Source organism: Canis lupus, chromosome 26 (genome assembly GCF_011100685.1).
Source record: "Canis lupus familiaris isolate Mischka breed German Shepherd chromosome 26, alternate assembly UU_Cfam_GSD_1.0, whole genome shotgun sequence".
Classification (NCBI taxonomy): Eukaryota; Metazoa; Chordata; class Mammalia; order Carnivora; family Canidae; genus Canis; species Canis lupus.
The window spans coordinates 9,946,138-9,970,553 of NC_049247.1; the positions used below are offsets into that span (position 1 = coordinate 9,946,138).

Genomic DNA, 24,416 nt, shown 5'->3' on the forward strand with positions numbered 1-24,416 from the left:
TTTAAATTCACAAATACTACAATTTTGCCAAGGAATGTAACAGTACAAAATTGAGATGAATTACATTATCTAAAACGTTGTGGCTTCTAGGAATCCAAACAGAAATGACCCAGGCAGAAATGCCAACTTAAAATGGAAGTATTTATATAAATTAATCCCATCCAGTTTAATTGGATATGTATGCCTCACTTAGTTCTGAAGGGAAAACATACTTCCCATATTAATAAATGACCTTAAATGAGTAGGAAGAGTTTCAATAACAAGGCCATAGATACATTGAAACCCCTTTTTATATTAAAAGTTTAAATGAAAGACAAATCCAGGTTGAACATAGTGATTGCAAAATATAATGCAATTTTGAACAATTAAAATTATGAAAATATACAAAATTGATGGGCAACACAGCTAGGCATTTGTACATTTTCCATGATGTGAAGAACACTAAAAATTTCTCTATGCTTTATCCACATCAGATAAATGATTTAAACCAAATGTTTGCTTTGGAGAGTCTTAACTTAGGATCTCAGTAGTATAAAAAGCAGTAATTTTTCAGTCTGTAAACAGTAGTCGTGTTTTTTCTTTCCTTTTTTTTTTTTTAAATATCAATTTACCACACAAAAACAAACACAACAAAAAAACCCACACAAACCAAAAACAGCAGCAGCAGCAGCAACAGGTTATTTGGGAATTCTCTTCAAATACCAATGACATACAATTGCTGGAGGGTGCTTTTTAATCCCGTAAGAATATATATATATATATGTGTGTGTGTGTGTGTGTGTGTGTATGAATATATATATATTTAAACTGTACACAATTTATAGTGCATAACAGTTTCCAAAAGAACAGATCAATAAAAGATATTCGCCATTTCTGCATAATTTCATTCTTTTTACATTATTCAAAATGTAAGCGGTTGGATCTAATTGAAATGCTACATTTAGTAGGAAAGTCAGCAAATAACAAAGGAAGCATAACCTCGACGTAACATTATTTGTCACTAACACCAGTAGAGGTCCCGGGTGCCCCTAGGCAAAAGACTAGTTAGGTAGACCACTGGAGTCAAGCACTGTCCCTGAGGACCAAAGCCAGCTCACTGAGCACACATATGCTAGATTGACCATGGTCAGTTGAAGACTTGTTTCATAGAGCATTTCTATTTCTATGTACAGTATTTCTGGATATTCAAAGAAACATCATTTCAAGAACATATGCCATACACACATACCCCCACTCTCATACACACACCAAGTCCCATCTAAATAGGCAATAGTTTTACGAAATTATGATATGTTGTCATTAAATTAAATTTGGAATCAATTAGAGTTTTTAATTCATCTTGTTCAAGGCAGTTCTTTTTGAGATGGGGTATGATGGCTGTGGATACCAACTTACGTCAAAAAATAACTTCTTGAAATTACTTGATGGACTAGGATTTCCAGTCTTATTTTGAACAGATAATGTAATTTCCTTAAAAATTTCCTTGGAAGTTTAAACAGTTATTAATCACTCTATCAAATTGTGAATCTAAGAAAGTCACGATGAGGGAACAAAATGCAGTTATTTTGCATACAGAGATTTTCCAAGCTCTCTTTTGTTTTGCTTTTTAAAAGAAAAAAGTATCACATTTTCACTGGAGAAGTGAGTAGGAAAGGACCTGTAAGGTCTTTCAAGACCAATCAACCCGATGTCTGAATTTCCTTATCAAACTCATGTCTTTGTTCTTAAAGAATTACTAACTTTAATGGTATTTGAGTAACAAAGACCAAAAATAGAAGCACAGATTCAAATGCAAAAAGTTATCAAAGCAATTGTATAAACTGTATAGCATTTTCAAGAGCAATGTTTATGTTTTCTGTCAGACCAACCTCTGAAGCTACAGTCTTGGGGAGCTACAGGTACAATGTAGGAACAATGTAAACACCATCCTGGTGTAATTCTCAAGTTTGAAGAAAGTAGACAATGTCAAACCCAATGGATAACATTTCTTTTGCCAGCCTAAAACTTAAAACCTAGGTTAAGTCCATAATATACATTCCTTCCTTCCTCCCCAAACCACCCCCCCAATTAAAAAACACTAAAGTATTACATCTTTATTTTCAAGCATATATATATATATATATATATACACACACACATATATATGCCTGAAAAATATATATGTAAAAGCATATATATATATATATATCTCACAAAACCAATGACATTGGTATTAGATTTGCCTGCATAAATTATGTACACCTCTCTTCTTTAAAACAGTGATTCCCATCTTTCCCAAAGATGGATGAAAGACAGCAAGCTAGTCCTCAGCAGGCTCGTAAGTGGTCTGCACTGCTTCCCCCTCCATATGCCTGTAAGTTAACATAAGCCTATCTGTGATTTAACTCACAGGAGCTAGGATGGGGATTTCTTGGCTACCGAGCCTGTGGTCATCTCAGTGGCGCTCTTCAGTGACAGGTGCTTATTTATGCCAAATTTCATCTGAGGCCCTTTGGGAACCTGATTTGGGTTCTGTGGGAGCCAAGCAGCTGAGGAAGCCTCAAAACTAAACTAATGTGGAAAAAGGGCCTGCTGCTAGTCATGGTCCCCCTATACTTCTGCTTTCTGCTTCCTAAGGCTCAAGGACCAGACCAAACACCTACTGCAATAATGGTAGGGCCATTCAGCTGCTCTGAGGTCAATGCTTTATGCTTAATTTCTATTGCTGCTTTTATAGGACCCCCCTACCCACCAGATGTTTCTGGTGATGGGAGGAAAGAAGAAAAGTGGGGTTCTCTTGTGGCTGCCATATGCATATGAACATGTATAAAAAGTGGTCAAACCCAGATGAGGGTCCTGCTTCTGGTTTATATACAATAATTTAATCAATTGTATACATTTAATACCTAAAAAATTAATTCACAATCAAAGTCCTTCATGCATTTTATGAGGAAGTTCTGGATTAAAATGATGGTCAACCAGATGTAGCTTCTGCCTGGGAAGATGATGTAATTTTCTGCCATAAAGTCATCGGTGCCTGTGATTCAGACTTCCTTAAATTTTTAGTTTCTTTGTGGTCTCCAGTCTTTTTTTCAGCAGCTCTCCAATTTCCAGAAGTGAGTGTAGATAACTGCTCTGCACCTTCCCTTGCACAGTCTTTGAAAATTTTCTCTCTTCCTACAAAGGAGACAATAATTAGTGGTCTTGCTCTGAAAGCACTCCCCTAGATTATAGTTCTTCTTGTGGAAGTTAAAACTACAATTATCCTTTTTTTTTTAATAAAAGATTTTATTTATTTATTCATGAGAGACACAGAGAGATGCAGAGACATAGGCAGAGGGAGAAACAGGCTCCCTGCTTTAGCATCATTATTCTTTTAAGTATTTAATCAGTATTGTTTTAAGTTACACAAAATCAAAAAACTGGTATTTCTGATTAACTTTTATCCAGAAAAAAAAGGTAGAAAATGATTACTAAGTAGTTTGGATATAAAATCACTATTTTGTTAGCTGTACAAAATGGAAAAATTAATATTTCTCATTATTTCATCAGAAAACAAAAGTAGAAATTTATTATTAATTTGAACATTATCACAGACACATATAAAGGCATCACATTTACCTTTGCCAACTTTTCTAGTTATAATATTGATAGGTCTCCTTCTATATTGACAAAGTCCATGGGTTCCAGAGAATAAAGAGCTAAAAAAAGAATAAAGCTTTCCTAGACCTACTCAAATATGTGCTACACACTTGAATTGTGGTAGAGACTACAAAAAACAAAAGGATGGAATGTTCAAACAGAGAAAGGAGGTTGGTTGAGAACTGGCTAAGGTTACATGAAGTTGGTACTGCAAAGCCCTGAAGAAACCAGATAAACACACCTTGAGACCTAAACAACCTTGGAAATACACATGTGCATAAGACGAGAAGGCATGTAAAATACATTTCATTCCGTCCTGTAGTAAATGTATATAAACAACCTAAAAAGTCCAATGGCTATGATGCATTCATATTTTGAATACCATACAGTTGTTTAAAAGAACAAGACTGGCATATATGTGCTAGCCTAAACAAATCTCTTGAATATGAGGTTAAGGAAGAAAAAAAAAAAAAAAAAAAAAAGCCAAGTTTCAGAATAAAATAGAATGTATCATTTACTTTCAAAAGCCTAACAGCTATTAGAGTACATTATAAGGTTACATTAAAAGGTCTTGGAACATAACCAGTTTTAGTGGATAGCCCCTGGGAAGAGGAAAAAGGATTGGGACTGTGGTAGTTCAGAGGGTTTATGCATAGTGTTTGAAGTTTAGAAAGAAAGGAAGGAAAGAAAAAAGAAGTAAACCTAGTGGCAACTGAATTGAAGAAAAAAAAAAAATTTCCCCTCAAAATACGAATAGCCAGCACTATATGGATCCTACATTTGGTGGCTGGTGCTGCTCAGTATATTATAGGTATTATGACCTCAATAAAAATAGGTAATAAAATGCCATTATTGTTTTTTGTAATCCTCACTATAATCCTATAAAATAGGTATTATGATTTCTATTTTTCAGATAAAGAAGTTGAAGCACAGAGGTTAAATGACTTTCCCAAGGTCAAAATATGAGAACAGGGGTGCCTGGGTGGCTCAGTCAGCTGAGCATCCACTCTTGGTCTTGGCTCAAGTCATGATCTCAGGATTGTGAAATAGAGCCACTGCCACCCCCTTGGGCCCTATGCTCAGCAGAGAGAGATTCTCTCTCTTTCTGTCCTCCCCCCACTTGTACACACATTCATGCTCTCAAATAAATCTTTTTAAAAAAAACAAAGATAAGGACAGAGTCAAGGCTTAAAAAATTTAAAGTAGCCCAAACTTAAAGATAACCTTTTGAATGAATACTCAAAATGAAAAATCTTATTTCTTACATCAGAAGGCAGACAGATCTTTTAACCACCACCACACAACTGGCAACAGCTTTGTGGGCTACTGTGCCTGTCATCTTGGTCTTGGACAGTCCTTCCCATATACCATGTGCTCTAGCTCTGCCGACTGACTCAGGTGCCTCCACACAATTCACTCTTCTGCCTCTTTCTGCTTTGATATCCTTTCATCCATTCTGGTCTACCTACTGAACACTTACTGATCCTTAAATGTAACCTCTCCGGTAAGACTTCGCAGACTCGTTCAGTTTTTGTGCCTCTATCTTACCTCCAAATTAATTTGTATGCATCTAAAGCCAGGTCTTTTTTTTTTTTTTTTTTTTTTTTTTGCCAGGTCTTTTTTTAAATTAATATATAATGTACTATTAATTTCAGAGGTAGAGGTCAGTGATTCATCAGTCTTATATAACACCCAGTGCTCATTACATCACGTAATGCCCTCCTTAATGTCCATCACCCAGTTACCCTGTCCCCCAACCTCCTTCCCCTCTAGCCACCCTCAGTTTGTGTCCTATGATAAAAAAGTCTCTTATGGTTTATCTCCCTCTCTGACTTTGTCTTGTTTTATTTTTCTTTCTCTTCCCCAATGATCCTGTTTTATTCCTTAAATTCTACATATGAGTGAGACCATGGTATTTGTCTTTCTGACTTATTTCACTTAGCATAAGAGTTACATCCACATCATTGCAAATGGCAGGATTTCACTTTCTGATGGCTGAGTAGTATTCCACTGTATACATATACCACACCACCTTTAACCATTCATCTGTTGACGGACATCTGGGCTCTTTCCATAGTTTGGCTATTGTAGACACTGCTGCTATAAACATTAGGGTGCAAGCGCTCCTTTGGATCATTACATTTGTATCTTTGGGGCAAATTCCTAGTAGTGCAAATTGCTGGGTCATAGGGTAGCTCTATTTTCAACTGTCTGAGGAAACTCCATTCTATTTTTCAGAGTTATAGCCAGGTCTTTCAATCACTGTATTTCTATGAGCATTTATCCAACAATAGCAAGCTCAATAAATTTATATCTATCTACTTATTAAAAATCTCAAAGATATCCAGCAAAGCCCAATCATATGAAGCAATGTGACATTCATCCAAATTTGTGATCTTTTAAGATTTTTTTTTAAGCAAATAGTATAATTTTGAGTTTTTCTTGTTCTATAGTATTTGGGAAAGAGCTGTGAGTTTGGAGTAGAGAATAAGTTTGGGTTTGGCCTAAAAAATAAAAAGTCAAACAGCTCAAAACCTACCACTAATTATCAGATTTCTCTATATGTAAAAGTGTTCCAATTTTTAGTATGTGCTACCGAAGCGAGCACTGTAAAAGTGTTCCAAACAGACTATCAAGTATCTCTTCTTTCAGAGTGTGTCCAAGTGAGAGGCAGAAGGCAAAAATCCTAGTTAGGAAATACCTGTTTCTCAAGGATTCAATTACTAGGCTTTTACTGGGCACCCAAGTGCCCAGAAGTCATAAAGGCTACTGGCAGATACAGATGTGTTACAGGAATACAGAAGAGAAAGAGGTGAGGATAGTTCTGGATGATGAGACTGGGACTTATTTGGGGCTAAGAAAAGAGAGGTGCTATTCTCTATTTTCTAATTTTCTTAAGCATACATTTTGCGTATAAAGAAATAGTGAAACACTATACAACAGTTAAGAAATAAGGTGGCTCAGTTGGTTAAGTGTCTGACTTCAGCTCAGATCATGATCAGGGTCCTAGGATCAAGCCCCACACTGAGCTCCTTGCTCAGCAGGAAGACTGCCTCTCCCTCTTTCACTCCCTCTGCCCCTACCTCCACTTGTGCCCTATAATAAATAAATAAAATCTTAGAAAATAAGAAATTTTTAAAAAGGGATGCCTGAGTGGCTGAGCGTCTGCCTTCAGCTCAGGTCATGATCCCAGGGGCCAGGGATAGAGTCCTGCGTCGGACTCCCTATGGGGAGCTGCTTCTCCCTCTGCCTATGTCTCTGCCTCTCTCGCTCTCTGTCTCTGATGAATAAATAACTAAAATCTTAAAAAAAAGAAAGTACAGAAGTACTCACCTAATAATCTAGACACTTAGTACAAAAAAACCCCCAATGTGTATAGTATGCTATCATTTGTGTTTAAAAGCAAAAGGTAAGGAAACAAACATTATATGCTTTTAGCTTGGGTTATCGAACTCAGGAAGATTGCACAACAATGGTTCCTTCTTGGAAACTATCAACAACAATGGTTCCTTCTTGGAAATGGAATTAGGGAATGGGTTAGAAAGGGAAGAAGACATTTCACTATATAGTTTTTATTTAATCTCAATTTTTTTTACAAGATTATTTTACTTTTCAAAACACTGTAAAGCTTGAAAAAAGGAAAACTAAACAAATAAGACAAAAATACTAAAGAATTAACCCATCAATTAGTCCTACTCACCATTGAAGTCTATATTCATTCTAATGTATATAGGAAAGCAGCTGAATATACAGCTTAACTGCCTACAACCAAACTTCTTGTTTCACCTCTGAACACATCTGCTTTCTTTAACCAGTCTTTGGAAATGTTATTATTAAAGGCTCTGAGCCCCTTACCATAGTAAGCCTTTTGTTTATAGCTCCGCCTCATTTATAGCTCCAATGTGTTGAAGCTTTACAAAAGAGGGGCTTATAATCTTTTAAAGCTGTTGTGCCTCCCTGGGAAGGTCTGAGGCTAGTGATGATAGCTGCTGTCATTAGTGAATGAGCTCCCTCACTAGCAGAGGCTGGGGCCAGACGAACTACTCAAGGGAGCACTCCCTCATAACTGGAGTTTCATCACTAGAGCAACTAGGTCAGTGAATGTTAACTCTTCTGACACCATTAAATTTTCAATCATTTCAGACTGAAAGTTTACTTAATGTTTTTTAAGAATACACATCTTAAAGGCAAGACTTTACAAGGATTTTGCTACCAAAATTGTAAGAAACTAGCCTAAAGTAATTACCAGAAGTCTGATGAGTAGTACCTTTGATTCCATGCTTGGTTCCTTCCCTTTTTTGACTGGCTTACTCTCTCTAGCCTAATTACTACTGACATAATTATTTATGATGTCCAGCATCTCTTTTTCAGGTGATAACTGCTGGGGTGGCAAAGAAATAAACCAACCCGGTAGGAGGTAACTTCTCACTCAAGGAGATTGTCCGTGGATCTCAAGAGTATGGCTGGTTTCCTCTTGTACTCAAAACAGGGACAGTTCTAATTATACTCCTCATTAATTAATCATCAGTTTTCATACTAAAAGAAACACCCCAAATGTATAGAAAGGAGGTATGGAGAGAGGGGAGAAATGAAGGGGGAGGGGAACCCACCACCACCAATGACACAACAAAAAACTGCTATAAGGCACCTTCCAATCACAAGTCCTAGAAGGAGCAAATAATGAATTGAAATTCATCCTTGTGATAAAGAAAAGAACATCTGAATATCTACAAATAACTTATTGCTGGTTGCCTGCAGTCTCTTACCAGTGAGAGAGAAGTATCTTCTAAAATAAGTTCTTCAAGTTTAAGTGCAATTAGATGTGTTTCAAGCCCTTTAATATGATCCACAACGTTGGAAATTAAAGTCTGAAGCCCAGTAACATAGTCCTGGAAACTGGTGAAGACAGGTGGCTAGAAAAAAGATTTTTAAAAAGATGAAAGATTATCAAAACATATTTCCTTTGCTTACATCTCATAAGCTATATTAACCTCATACTATAGTATTACTTAATGCTATTAATAGTAACCGAGATGGATACAGTTTTAGATATTATGAAAGTCTCTCAAACCAAGGTAAATTTAACTGCCACCAAATAATGCAAACTCAGCAACAATGACAAGCATTTTTTTAAATGAGGTTTATTCACTCTGAGGAACTATAGATGGAAATATCCTATTTACTCAACTTCAGGCTGAGAATCTTCTGGAACACTACATATGAGACAAACCAAAATTTCATTTCTTCTCTATGTATTTTTGAGATTTCCTCTAATGTTAATAACAGAAATAGAGTTTTCTAAGTTCCAAAAGAAAAAATAATGGATAACAACAGTTACAAAAAATCTGAAAAACAAGAGTTAAGGGGACTTGCCCTGATATATATTAGAGTATATTATAAAGTTACATAAAATCCAGACAGTACTGGTATAGAAGTGAACTGATAAAAAGTGAAAGGAAACAAGTTCCAAGATAAACCAAAGAATATAAGGGAATTTAAGGGTGCCATCTCAAAACAATGGTTTTCAAAAATAAAACAAGACAATATCAGGGAGGAAGACAAATCACAAGAGACTCTCAATCATAGGATATAAACTGAGGGTTGCTGGAAGTGGAGAGGGTGGGTAGGAGGATGGGATAACTAAGTAATAGACAGGGGATCCCTGGGTGGCTCAGCGGTTTGGTGCCTGCCTTTGGCCCAGGGCGCAATCCTGGAGTCCCAGGATCAAGTCCCGCATCGGGCTCCCAGCATGGAGTCTGTTTCTCCCTCTGCCTGTGTCTCTGCCTCAATCTGTGTGTCTATCATAAATAAATAAATAAATAAATAAATAAATAAATAAATAAACAAACAAACAAACAAACAAACTATCTATCTTAAAAAAGAAACTAGGTAATGGACATTAAGGAGGGCATGTAATGTAATGAGCACTGGGTGTTGTATAAGATTGATGAATCACAGACTGCAACCTCTGAAACAAATAATACATTATGTTAATTATTTGAATTTAAATAAAATGTTGAAAATATGAAAAATTTAAAAGTAAAAAAAAAAACAAAACCTCAACGGTTTCCAGTGGATGAATGGTACTGAGATAACTAGGTAGACATTTGAAAATATAAAATAGGGGCACCTGGCTGGCTCAGTCAGTAGAGCATGAAACTCTTGATCTTGGGGTCATGAGTTCAAGCCTCATCTTGGGTGCAGAGATTACTTTAAAATATATATATTTTTTAATTTACTTATTTGAGAGAGAGAGCAAGCATGAGTGTGGGGGATAGGAGCAGGAGAAAATCTCAAGCAGACTCCTTGCTGCTCAAGGAGTCCAATAACCCATGAGATCATGACTTGAGCTGAAACCAAGAATCAGATGCTTAGCTGACTAAGCCACCCAGGTTCCCAAAGTAAAATCTTTAAAAAAATAAATAAATAAGATAAAAAATAACCGAAATAAATTCCAAATAGAGTAAATACTAAGTTTAAAAAATCCACCAAAGCTCCAGAAGAAAATTTAGATAATGGCCTGTGTAATAAATTGAAAAGGCCTTCCTAAACATTACACCAAGCTAAGAACCATTTTTAAAAAATAATGGGGGATGCCTGGGTGGCTCAGCATTTGAGCGTCTGCCTTGGGCTCAGGGCGTGATCCCGGAGTTCCAGGATCAAGTCCCACATCAGGCTTCCTGCATAGAGCCTGCTTCTCCCTCTGCCTGTATCTCTGCTTCTCTCTCTCTCTCTCATGAATAAATAAAATCTTAAAAATAAATAAATAAATAAATAAATAAATAAATAAATAAATAAATAAATAAGATGATCGGGGGTGGGGTGTTGGTGGTGTATGGGTCTGTCAGCAGTTAAGCATCTGCCTTCAGCTCAGGTCATGATCCCAGGGTCCTAGGATTGAGTCCCGCATCAGGCTCCCTGCTCCACATGGAGCTGCTTCTCCCTCTGCCCCTCCTCCCACTTGTTTTCTTTCTTCTAATAAATAAATAAAATCTTTTTTAAAAACATTAAAAAAATTTTTAATTACGTTGACAAAAAATTACTTAAGTTAAAAGACAAATGAAAAACTGAAAAAAATTGCATCATACGGGATACAGAATTAATAATAACAAAATTAAGAGCCCAAAGCTTAAAATATTTTAATAGGAAAAATATTACTACCACAACAAGAAACTTGGGCAAAGATATGAACAGAAAATATATCAAAGACCCAGCAGGTGCCTGGGTGGCTCAGTTGGTTAAGCGTCTGCCTTCAGCTCAGGTTATGATCCCAGGTCCTGGGAGATAGAGTCTTGCATGGGACTCCCTGCTCAGCAGGGAATCTGCTGCTTCTTCTGCCTCTTCCTGCTGCTCATGCTCGTTCTCTTTCTCTCACAAAAATAAATAAAATCTTTAAAAACAAACAAAACACAAAGAAATCCTAGCAATATATGACACAATTTAAAAATCAGACAAACACAAGAAACCTGCCCAATCTGTTAGGCTAACTTTTGACTAAAAAAATCTCCCTGGAAGGTTCAATATCAATCAATTTTTTTTAACAACTTTTTTTTTAAGTAAACTCTACCCCTAATGTGGGGATTGAACCCATGACCCCAGGATCAAGAGTCATATGCTCGCCTTAGGCCCAGGCTGTGATCCTGGAGACCCGGGATCAAGTCCCATATCAGGCTTCCTGCATGCAGCCTGCTTCTTCCTCTGCCTGTGTCTCTGCCTCTCTCCTCTGTATGTCTCTCATTAATAAATAAATAAAATCTTAAAAAGAAAATGGTTTAAAAAAAAAAACTAGTAGTGTGAATGATACAATGATGTAATTCCAAAACTCTTAGTATCTATTGTAAAACAAGTGAATATACTGATGTTGTAGGGAACCAGGGTTCAAACTAAAACAAAACAAAACAAAAAAAAGCTACAAACTGGAAAGAGGGAAGGAAAAGAAGGAAGAACACTGTGATATTGGTATCAGTAAGAATTATTTATTCTGTGTGTTTGCATGTGTAAATAAATTTCCTGTCTCCTTTCACTGACATAAACCTGAAATCCCAATACCAATTAGTATACCTAACATCTAGATCTTGGTTTTGAAATGCCACCAGGGCTCCTTGGAAATAAGTTCTCAGTTCAGCTGAATAGGAACAAAGTGGTTGGAGCAGTTTTGCTATTCCACAAAATAAGGGCTCAAAAGCTGATAACCTGTTAGAGGACAGGAACAAGCTTAGAGATGCTTTCATTAGCCAAATCTGAGCATGCAAAACAGAATAATGATAATGGATTAGAAAGGAAATTTTAAAAAGAATGATACTTAAATAGGGAGTAATATTTAAAAACCATATATACAAATATATATATGAATGGGGTGAGACAGCTCCATTTTACAGAAAAATGCCATCTAGTAAATGAGGAAGGACTGCCAGATTTTTTTTTTTTAAGATTTTGTTTATTTATTAGAGACAGAGAGAGAGAGAGAGAGAGAGAGGCAGAGACACAGGCAGAGGGAGAAGCAGGCTCCGTGCAGAGAGCCTGAGATGTGGGACTCAATCCCGGGTCTCCAAGATCATGCCCCAGGCTGAAGGCAGCGCTAAACCACTAAGCCACCGGGGCTGCCCGACTGCCAGGATTTTTAAAACTCACCAATGTGGAACCATCAGTGTACTAAATGATTTATGCAAATCAGACTTAACAGTGGATATTAAAACCAGCAAGCGAAAGGCTGGTAGGGAACAGGATATTCAGTCTCAAAGCATCGTCCTACAGAGGACTTATAATTACAAGGGGGAAGGCACCTTTACAATGAAGAAATCCAGACACTTCCTCTATCAAATAATTAAATCTACAAGGACCTATAATGGGACAAAACAACCTTAGTACCTCCTGATTTAATTTGCTAAAATAGACACAGCATTTATATTTAACCTAAACCCAAGGTAATTAGTCAAATCTAGACTGTAATACTATGCTACCAAAAACTGAGCTAGACTCTTCAACAGTAAGTACAAAAGGCTAAGAAGTATTTAAGATTAATGGAGGGTAAAAAGACAAGAAAACTAAAAGCCACGTCAGATCCTTTTTTTTTTTTTTTTTTTTATTGGTGTTCAATTTACTAACATACAGAATAACACCCAGTGCCCGTCACCCATTCACTCCCACCCCCCGCCCTCCTCCCCTTCTACCACCCCTAGTTCGTTTCCCAGAGTTAGCAGTCTTTACGTTCTGTCTCCCTTTCTGATATTTCCCACACATTTCTTCTCCCTTCCCTTATTTTCCCTTTCACTATTATTTATATTCCCCAAATGAATGAGAACATATAATGTTTGTCCTTCTCCGACTGACTTACTTCACTCAGCATAATACCCTCCAGGCCACGTCAGATCCTTATTAGGGTTTAAGTATTTTGAAAAAGGCTATAATAAAGGACACAATTGGGATAACTGGGGAAATCTGAATGTGGACATTATAATATTATTGTATCAGTATTAAATGTCTGGACTGTGAAAATTTCTTGAGTATTGTGGTTTTGTAGGCAACTGCCCTATTCTATCCTGTTAAGCATCACAAAGTCTGTACTTTTCTTTCAAACAGTTCAACAAACAAGGGGGGTAGATAGGATGAGAGAGTAAGATAAAGCAGATGGAGCCAAGTGGTATTAACAAGTGGCAAGTCTAGTAAGGATATTTGGGTGTCATCATGCTAGCCTTTCAACTTTTCTATAGGCGTGTCATTTAAAAGCAAAAACAAGCTGGACAGAGAAAATGAATGTACACAGGACTCTAAAGTTTCTTATAATATGCAGGAAAACTGAAAAGAAAAAGCAGCATGCAGCCAGGTTGTGTTTTCCCTATTATTACCATGATGATGCTGGTTTCTTTTTTCTTCTTTTTCTTTTTCTGTAAATTTAATTTGTATGGTCGCAGGACACTCTCACAGTAACTGGACACCCAAAGGATAATAGAAATAGTCTGAAAGAGGAAAAATCGCAAATTCATCAATAAGGATTATATTCAAGACATCTAGCAGGAACAGTTAAGGTTATGGATTAAATTCTTGCTGATAGTTCTGTGCAAATCCCTTCGAATTCTCCTCTAGTTCTCCACTACAGATTAGAGAGTTTAGATTAATTTCTACAATTACCACGCTGATTCTGAAGACCTTCATTTGAATACTGCTCAGAATACTAAGATTGCTTCAATCTTTATCCTCCCTTCTAGCTCTCCTAGCCCTAAAGGCATCCTCCACCTCAGCCCAGTTTCCTTTCACTCAAGTGAGAGGTCCAAATTCCTAGGCATGGAATCCAAAAGTTATTTATAATATGCCTCTCCCCACCCACCTCCCAGCCCATTAAGATATTACCTCACCACAAATCTTAACTTAAATATTAACAGAGAGGGATCCTGGGGGGATCAGTCAGTTAAGCATCCAACTCTTGATTTTAGCTCAGGTCCTGATCTCAGAGTCATGGGACAGAGTGCCCCATTAGGCTCTGTGTTCAGCACATAGTCTGCTTGTTCTTCTTTCTCTACTCCTGCACCTGCACTCTTTATCTCGAAGATAAATAAATAAAAGCTTTAAACAAAAAAAAAGATTCTCTTTCCCTCTGCCCCTCCCCACCGTCCCCCATGTTCTCTCTCTCTCTCTCTCTCTCTCTCTCTCACACACACACACACACACACACAGAAATCTCCCCAACTGGTCAGCACATTCCCTCCTTCAAGTTAGGTGTTTACACCTATGCTTCTCCTCTGCTACAGAGTGTGCATGGACATACTGAGCAATTATGGCTGATTTATTCAGAGTCTTAGACACTTACACTGTATCAGTCACCAGAACAGACTAGGAGGGGAAGAAAAGTAAATAAACATGTGACAAAAATAAGACAATGGATTATGAGTGTTTGCAATCCTCCTCTTCCCTCTGGTTAAAAAAGAGGAGAAAGTTTTGCTGAATAAGTGCCCAGATTCTCCTTCATAATGCAGAATCTTAGTAATTAGTGAATAGCAACAACAAATTTATTTTTTTTAAGATTTTATTTATTTATTCATGACAGACACAGAGAGAGAGGCAGAGACATAAGCAGGCTCCATGCAAGAAGCCTGATGTGGGACTCAATCCTAGTACTCCGGGATCACACCCTAAGCAAAAGGCATATGCTCAACCACTGAGCCACTTAGGCGTTCCTAGTAACAACAAATTTAAAAAACTGGTGGAATTAACTTAAAACATAATAGTTGAGTGAAAAAGGAAAATGAACAGAGAACAGATACATTTAGAGTGAATCTAAGGAATTTTTCAAAGATTGATAAAGAAATTGCAAGTTTTATTCATTATGAACAAAACTTTCTTGGTATGCTTGGAAGGAACACCTTCAAAAATGATTTAAATTGCTTTTCAGTTAACAAAAGGTGGGGGATTAAAATAAAGGTATAAGGTGCCTTTTACCTGTTTATTTTTTAAAAATTATCTTTCACTCAATTAAGGAAAACCAAGTTTTCCAGGAAGAGAACAAAGACATACCTCAACAAAGAAGACTAGGTTCTCTAAAAGAGCAGGGCGTGTTTTCAAGTTACCATCTTTAACTTCTAAGAGGTCACCTTTACATCTACTGAAGACATCTGAAAATAGGAAAGTATTTTATTGTTTTATTTGGCTTTTGTTTCAACACTATTTTTAGGAATACAATGTATGCTCCAATAAAGAATAAGCAAATATAAAAGCTTAAGCCAGAAAGCTTCCCCCACCACAATGAACCAAACAAAGGATATCTATTTTAAGCTTTTTTTTAAAAAAGATTTTATTTTTAAGTTATCTCTATCTGTAAGATGGGGCTCAAATTCACAACCCCAAGATCAAGAGTTGTAGGCTCTACTGACTGAGCCAGCCAGGAGCCCCTATTTTAAGCTCTTTAAAAAGCCATGTAACTAAGGCTCTGCTGTCTTCAAAATATAAAAGGTGGCCTCATAAATTATATATTCTAGAGTCTAAACCCCAGCTAGCTGTTCCACAGATAGGTCATTGTCACAATAAAATTAAGACTTCAAATGAATGATTTAGAAGAATGTGTGCTATTATGGACTAAAAGACCAAAGTACATGATAGAAATTAACCTTCATAATAAATACCATGTTTTATTCTCATACTCTTGATCTTTTCATTATTCTTCATTTGGGTAATAAAATAAAAAACCATTTAGGCTATTTTTCCCCCTATTTAGGCTCTTGAAAATAAAGACCCTTATAGATTTTACATGCATTTATGTACCTTTTTACCAAACAATTCCATTGCCAGGAATTTAATCCCAAGAAGTACTCAAATAAGTACCCAAACACTTATGTCCCAAGATGTTCATTTCAGCTTTATTATAGAGTTTATAAATAACTCAAGTACATAATATATCATGTACTCCATGGGGCAATACATAAATAAACTTAGTACACTGATATAATACTGTGTAATATTATATGTAACTGACATGGTAAGTGCCCAAGACAACAGAAAAGTAAAATAAAAAAGTATGTTTAAAAAATAAAAAAAATAAAATCACTACAATATATTTCCACATACACACATATGACTGTTTAGGGTCCTTCTATGAGTATAGACTCCAAAAGTGTTACTTACCTTTTAAGTAAAGTACTTACTGTCCTCTGGGGAAATGAGGCTAGGAAAGGGAGAAACACCATACCCACTTGTGTACTGTTTTATAGTAGGTTGTCTACTACTTTTGTAATCAACACTTTTTAAAGTTAAAGACAAGTCTCAAAATACCCAAAGTATGCATTATTTTCAAGTTGTTTGCAACTCCTTCAAGTTTCTACTAAAAAATGAGTTCCTAATTAGATAAAATACGGGGGTCCATAGTTAGAATGCTTACCTTTTAATTGTTCTAGTAAAGACTTAAGACAATTCTCTACTCGCTCCTGGATTTCCACTGTATCCTCTAAAATCGAAAAAAAAGAAAGAAAAAGAAAAAGAAAAGAAAAAGAAAAAACAGCAGCAAGATCAACACCCGCAAGCCATTCATGGGCAAGGACATTTTCTTTACTCTTAAGACTCACAGGCATCAAATTCCATCATTGAGGGAGACAAAGAAAAAGATAAAAGAAAGGAAAAGAAAGGCATTAATTACCTTTCTCTCAAAAGTAATACCTACAATTTTCTAGGAAGACTTAAAATCTAAGTGCTTCAAATAATCTCAAAGACAGAATCTACAAATCTTAAGATCTGAAGGGGAAAGAGGGTCTATGGAATATGCATGATTCTCACTGGGTTAGGAAAAAACTCTTCTCCACAAAGTTTAGTAAAGAATTCAATCCGAAATCCAACAATACTTCAACAAATTAAGGATTTCTTCAATTTTTGGACCTAACAAGTGATTTTAAATAGGGAAAAGACTTAAATTTGTAAAATATTACTTTGTAACCTATGAATGTACATACATTCATGTTAAGTTAGACACTTCCAGAACAGCTTCCACCTCCTCACAATCATCCAAATATGCGAGGACTTAAATATTTTGTTACATTTACTAAGTTTTCAAAGACAAAGACCTAAGTAAACATATTCATGCAAATGTATACTTACCTAAACCACTGGTATCCAGCTCATAAATATCACTAACAAGATAAAAAGAACTGGTCTGACACTGTGAACAGCCAGAACTAAAGAATCCAGCCATTCTAGTAGGAACAGGACCAAGGAAAGGATACTGAAAAAAAAAAAAGGGGGGGGGGGAGGGGTAATGTCCTTTAAATCCATCTAAATTTATACAAAGCAAGAAAACAGAGGACTATAACTACTGGATAAAGTCTATCTCATTGACTAGGTTGCAAACCACGGATCAAATTAACAACTAAATCATTATGGTGAAACAAATTCTGTATTAATTTGTTCACAGCTATTAAAAATACACCATTACAAATAAAGCTATTTTGCTTTTCCTCACTATCTAGTTTGGATAGTGAGGAAGCCTCTTTAATTCCCAAGCCTATAAAATCAAGTTTTTTCCTAGGTACCACAAACTGGGACAAAATACTGCTCTTTACTATTCATCCACACCAAATTCCTATTTTTAAAAAGACAGCCCTGGATTATTGCACCTTTGATGACAAATACATATTGATGATACCTGAACTTCCTTCTCAATAAATCGCTTTCCCATATCCATGGCCACTTCCAACTGTTGAAGAAGTAAACGAAGAATATCAATCCGGGAGGACACGCCATTCTCAGTGGTCTTTTCTGAGTTCCTTGGCTCTACAGGGTGGTTCAGACTTGGAAGTCCACTGATCAGCCTCAATGTTAAGGAACGGATTCTTAACCACATGGTCTCCTCCTCCAAGGAAAGTTTCTTATGTTCTTCAGAAACATCCCTTAAAAAGAAATATCCCCAAACCATTCACTTTATTCAGTGTGTTGCCTTTACATCTTTCAAGGTTTACTTTCATCAGTCAAGGTCCCATTGAATGGTTCCAGTGCTCATCTCCTAGCTGAAGGATAAACCCAATCACCCAAGTTCCCATTTCAGGATCAGTAAAATGGGGAATGACAACCTATCTAACAAGTCATTTTTCTGCTTCAGTGAGACATCTGATAACAACAAAATATACATCATGTATTTTCAAAGAAATATAGGATATAAAAAATTCAAATGACAAAAAACTGAAAAACAAAAATGTGCCCTAGTAATCAAACACCTGCAATAGTAACAAGTTTGGTATTAATCCTTTCAGACTCTTACAAATGTAAAATACAGACTCTTACAATACAAACGTACAACATAAAAATATTTATATAATTTGACATATTTTAAACAAATAAAATGGGTTCACAATACACTATTTTGCAAATGACATCTTTTTTGACAGTGTGTAGAAAAGAGTTAACATAGCAAGACTGAGGTTATTATTCTTCAAGGGACAGCTTTTAAGGTTGAGCTTTAGCTGATGTCTACGAACTTGGGACTTGAAACATTCCCTAAATGATGAAGAGTAGCTCACTGTACCTAGACTGTTTGTACAAACCATATGGTCTATGGTGAGCACCTGCTTTCTTTCTGGGAGTTTGGAACATTGGCACATGATGGACAAGGGATGCCTACGTAACCAGCTGGTAAAAACCTTGGGCACCAAATCTCGAATGGCTTCTCCAGGTAGAAACGCTACACATGCATCACTGCATTTTTTGCCGCTAAACAGAGGAGCACAGAAGGTAAAGAGTACTGGAAGTCTGTGCATGGAGTTTTCCATATTGTCTTTTTTTTTTTCCCCCTTGCTGATCCTGTCATTTGTCCTTCTGTTTTGTTTTTTAGATTTTTATTTATTTATTCATGAGAGGCAGAGACACAGGCAGAGGGAGAAGCAGGCTCTATGCAGAGAGCCCGATATGGGACTCGATCCTGGGTCTCCAGGATCACGCCCTGGGCTGAAGGCGGTGCAAAACCGCTGAGCCACCCAGGCTGCCCCGTCCTTTTGTTATAATAAACTTTAGCTGTGAAGACAACTATAGGCTAAGTTTTAAATCCTAGAAAATCACTGAATATAGTCTTGGCAATCCTCAAATCACAATGCAGCTGATCTTTGAACACACTGATGTGAACTGCATGGGTCCACTTATGCAGATTTTTAAAAAAATAAATACAGTATAGTACTATAAATGTACTTTCTCTTCCTTATAATTATTTTTAGATATTTTATTTATTTATTCATGAGAGACACACAGAGAGAGGCAGAGACACAGGCAGAGGGAGAAGCAGGATCCATGCAGGGAGCCTGATGTGGGACTTGATCCCGGAACTTCAGGATCACACCCTGAGCCAAAGGCAGATGCTCAACAGCTGAGCCACCCAGGAATCTCTCTTCCTTATAATTTTCTTAATAATATTTTCTTTCTCTAGCTTACTTTAAAGTAAGTGTACATTTATCCTGTATAGGATATAATATACTGGTATATAAAATATGTGCTGACCAACTGATCATGTTGTAGGCAACACTTCCAGTCAACAGAATGATTTAACTCCCCAGTTAAGTCTCTGGGGAGTTAAAAGTTACACATGGATTTTTAACTGTGCAAGGGGGTTAGCAACCCAATCCTACATGTTCAAGGGTCAACTGTATATTCAGAATTACCTCATATACACAGGTCTGCATGCCTATGCACTTACTTCCTTTGATTATACTTTCCTAAAAGTGAATCTACTGAATTAACTGGGATAAGGGATTTTCAATCTTAATACAGATTACTAAAATTCCCCACAGGAAGATTATATAAAGTTATATCTCCATGTCAATGCACAACAACCTTTTCCCCCACAATCTCACTGACCACAAGTAAATCTTTTTTATCTTTGTATAATGGTTTTTAAAAAAAAATCACTATAAGGTACATTTCTTTGAATTTCTTAAGTCCAACTTGGTTTTTCGTTATCTTATTATTGAATTAAGAGTTCTCCCTGTACGTGAAAGATATTAATATATATGAAGAAAATTACTAATTTACCTTTAGAACTTGTTAACAAATTTACTTCTATATAAAAGGCTAATATTTACAGAGACCAAATCCTCTGTTTACAGGTTTGACGTAATGCTAAGAAAGGTTTGCCCTAACCATTTTAAAATATTTTTTAGGGGTGTCTGGATGGCACAGTCAGTTAAGCGTGGGACTCTTGATTTCAGTTCAGGTTGTGATCTCAAGGTTGTAAAATCAAGCCCCAAACAGGGCTTTGTGCTGAGTGTGGAGCCTACTTAGATTTCACGCTCTTCCTCTCCTACTACCCCCTCCTACCATACCCCTAACCATGTTCTCTCTTGCTAAATAAATAAATTTTAATTTTCTTGTAGAATTTCTAAAGAGTTTTAGCATGTAACCTTTAATCCAACTAGAATCTCTTTTCATGTATGCTATGAGGGGAAATCTAATTTTTAGATTAGCAAGCAATCCAACATATGAGTGAGATTCATTTTCTTCCTTTGGCTTACCTATACCTTCTTATCCCTACAACAACCATGTTACTGTATTTGTGCAAAAAAGAGATTTCTTGGTGGGGTAACTCTTAGATGCATCCTAATTCTTCAAAAATAAATGTTTAGGGTTTAATTCCAGTAACCTGTCTTTTGGATCCCAGCTGAAGAAAACATTTAAGTCTCTGTTGTCTCGCAAGGCTTCCCATGGAATGTCATCTTCTTCTGGCCGAAGATTCATTGACTTTATACTTTCTGCTAAACTGGTTGATCTATGATATAGAAAATTTGCTTATGTGTTATTTCAATAGTAAAACAGCCATGAAAACATATTAGCGACAACTTTGTTTAACTAGAAAGAAAAGAGGAAGAAGGATTAACTATTATGAAGTAAAGGTGCACAAAAGATGACACAGAACCAAGCCTGTATCATATTAGCCTGCTACAGAGCAAGAGAAAGTGCCTGAAAGCCCAACTAAAATAAAGTGGATCAACATTAATTCCTGAAATCCCATGTTTATAGGGGAAGGGAAACCCTTTAAACACCACAGACCTTGGGGTGATAACCACGGTCTGGGTGGCAGCTTGTGTACAGAACTCATGGTGCTTGCAGCACCCAATCATTCCCCACAATATGCCCTGGGTTACTTCCCCTTTCTTCTCTGTTCCCACCAACTTCTCCCCCCAGCCATTTTTCCTTAGCTTAGGCCTGCTAATATCACCCATGAGCCCATTAATGGCTCTCAGGATCTGATCTAATCCCTTAGTTCTTTATAGGTCTTGTGCAATACTTACATATTTGCTTCAAGTAGAAGGTCTAACAACATCCGTTCAGTACGGACTTGCGCAAAATGAAGAGAATTATTCAACCTGTTCCTAAAAGCGATAAATTCTGGGATCTTCTCAAATGCACCATATTTGTAAGCTTGAATAATATATTCTGAGGTCTGGGAAGGAAAGACATCACCTCCGTATAAATATTTCACAGATCAGGCAATGAAGGCAAACTTTGCCAGGCAAAACAAAATACTCAAAACTAAAATTAAGATGTGAATTCTAACCTTTAAAGGTCATCAAGTAGTATTATCAGCCTTTAAAAACATTATTTTTCTTCTTTGTTATACCAGAATTATGTGTTCTTTACCAATACTACTACTAGGACTAGTACTACTACTACTATTAGTATTACTACCACCCAGCTGCTCCTGCCACCACAGAGACTTTCTCTTAGCAGTTATGTCTTTCAATTCAGTAGGACTGGAGGTTTTGTTATACCACATCAGTCAAAAATTTGGTTAGTGCCATTGTGGAAGGGATATTACTCCATGTTTTTCTGCATCTAAGATAAACTGTTTTATACAAACGTTCCAAAAACACCAGAATAATATAACCACCCCACCACCAACCCAAATAAAAGTCACCCTCCTTCAGAGAAAAGATAGGCTGCTCCTTGGTTTTGTTTATTTCTGAGTACTATGTATCACAAACATAGGGCATATATGCATTACATCGGGATAGAAGGCAACAAACAAAAGACCCTTAAGAATTCATCAGAATCCATCCTGAGGACAGAAAGACTGCAAGAACCAGGTTTCTTGTCCATCCAAACTACGTAAGACCTATGCCAGAAAATTCCATGAACAAGTGAAGGGAACACTCATCACATGCGCTTTAATTTTAGATTAATACATATGTACAGATGAAATGTTGTGAACAGAGGCAAGAAAAAGAATTCTCAACAGAAATTCTGGCACAATAGAAGAAAATCTCAGGGAAGAACATTTCATGGGTGTGGGCCTATGCCATCAGGATCAGAAGTCAGGAGGGTATCCTTTTGGGCCAAGGAAAATGTTAAGCTCAAAGTGGATGTTTGCCCCAAAGATCCTTTCTAGGAAAGCCAGTCTTTTTACATAGCCTCAGTCAGCACTGCCCCCATCTCCATTATGACTGAATAATTTGCCCAGTAGGAAAATAGGCCAATAGTCAACAACATACCCTCTGATACACAGCCTCGCAGGGTTCATTTCAGGCCGCGGGATTGCGCCACGGGCGCTAATTCAACTGCATTCGATGCGGCTTTTAAACCCCATGGGACACCTCGGCGAGCTGTTTGCCTGCAGTATCTGGAGAAATTAAAGACGGACGGACACAAGAAAATTAAAAAGATTACTTGTGATCCTGCAGGTTTAAAGAAGGACTATCCAAAAAAGCTCAAGTGCACCTTCTAGTCTGATTAAAGGACAGTGATATGCCCCATCAAGAAGAGGCCAGGATACTCTAAACACACCTGCCTATCCAATGGCCTCTTGACTTAGAAAAAGCTTAATATCAGCCCTTGCAACAGAAACTTACAGCTTGAAAAAAAAATCAGCTGCTTAGGAACATAATGCTCCAGCAATTAATCAGGATTAAAATAGTACTTCTGGGGATTCCAGTCAAATTTATTAATGACAGTTCCAAAATAATGCTGATTAAAGGAAAGAATACAGCTTTACAAAGTACAGAGGCAGTTTTAATTTCTGAGTGGTCCATGGAACACCACTTTTGAAAAAAAGGCAATGGCTTAAAAAAAAAAAAAAGAAAAACAAGGGGCAATAGAAAGAGAATGTAGTCCTTTAACAAACTGAGACGGTAACTGTAGCTCTCTGGCTTCTGTTTTTAAGATAGTCCTCCTTTAATGCTGCAGCAAAGTACCACTGCAGAGCTAGAAAAAGGGCCTGGGCATCTTGTATTAAGACCGAGCACAAGAGAGGTCTACGGTTTGAAGAGACAACCCCTATTGGAACTGCAGGCAAAATTGGAAGCCATAGGCCCTTTAAAAACTTTTGAACATCAGAGAATGTTGTCCGTACCTATTTCTACTCATATATGCACCAATGAGGCTAGTTATATCCCATATGGATTCCTGAAATGAACCCTGGTCACTGTAAAAATTAGCAAAATAGATAGACATCAAACCCTGAGTGATAGTCTTCACAATACCTAAAACAGACAGACTTTTAAATGGAAAACTATTTTTAAAGTACAAACACAAAGGTAACTTTTGGAGATAAGAAAATCTGGCTCAGTCTCATATTGCAAAAATCTATTTCAGAGTAAGATGACAGCAACAAATGATGATCTTTCCAGAAAGCAAATCCCTGTGTAGATCTTCCAAATATAACTTTCAATCCCATAGCACAAAGCCTTACAAAGCAGAACACTGGATTTTCCAGTTAAGGAGTAAAGTGTTCTTTCAAAGAGCAGGTTGGGAATTGAAATTCATCAGTCACTCAAGAAAAAACCATCTGGGGAATCTCAAAAACTCCAAGAATAACAGATATAGAACATAGAGCTTTAGCTTTCCAGAGAATTATCTAATACTATTAGATGGTTTAAGACACACAAGGCAACACTAAAATCGTGTTCTTATTCTCAAATTCCTATAGGAAACAGTCCACACCACAGTCTCCAGTTCCCTATTCTGGGACTCAGGCTAGGCATTAAAGGTTAAGGTGCATTTTCCTTATTGTGTTGGTTTTGCTTTTGCCTCTACGACCCCTCAAAGATTATCTACTTTAGTAGGATTAAATAAGCTCTTTCTTCTTAGTAGTAATAAAAATAAATTTCAAGCAGACAGTCCTATTCCCAGATCAATAAAATGCTCAGGTTCAGCATCACATACATTCAGATCAATTAGTCACTCCTGCCACACACCATCCGCAAAACCTCAAAGATTAAAAAGCCACTGAGAACAACATACTCTCAAATCTTTCCTGAGGATCTCCTTTCTCTATAACAATAACTTGAGTTGTTTTGTTTTGGGGTGGGTGTGTTTCATTTTTAAAACAACTCCACAAAATTTGT

At 36.7% G+C, this 24,416-nt stretch overlaps 1 protein-coding gene across 1 annotated transcript in view; it reads right to left on the minus strand.

Annotated features, from left to right (window-relative positions):
• Positions 1–272: 272 nt before the first annotated feature.
• Positions 273–24,416, minus strand: part of NAA25 (N-alpha-acetyltransferase 25, NatB auxiliary subunit) — a 78,620-nt gene continuing 54,476 nt past the window's right edge. The window contains exons 16-24 of the mRNA XM_038575133.1: positions 21,366–21,517; positions 20,717–20,842; positions 17,741–17,984; positions 17,197–17,320; positions 16,487–16,552; positions 15,130–15,227; positions 13,467–13,577; positions 8,388–8,534; positions 273–3,156 (exon numbers count right to left, since the gene is read on the minus strand). Coding sequence (XP_038431061.1) covers positions 3,034–3,156; positions 8,388–8,534; positions 13,467–13,577; positions 15,130–15,227; positions 16,487–16,552; positions 17,197–17,320; positions 17,741–17,984; positions 20,717–20,842; positions 21,366–21,517 — 1,191 coding nt within the window. The 3' untranslated portion in view covers positions 273–3,033. The remainder of the gene's footprint in view (positions 3,157–8,387; positions 8,535–13,466; positions 13,578–15,129; positions 15,228–16,486; positions 16,553–17,196; positions 17,321–17,740; positions 17,985–20,716; positions 20,843–21,365; positions 21,518–24,416) is intronic.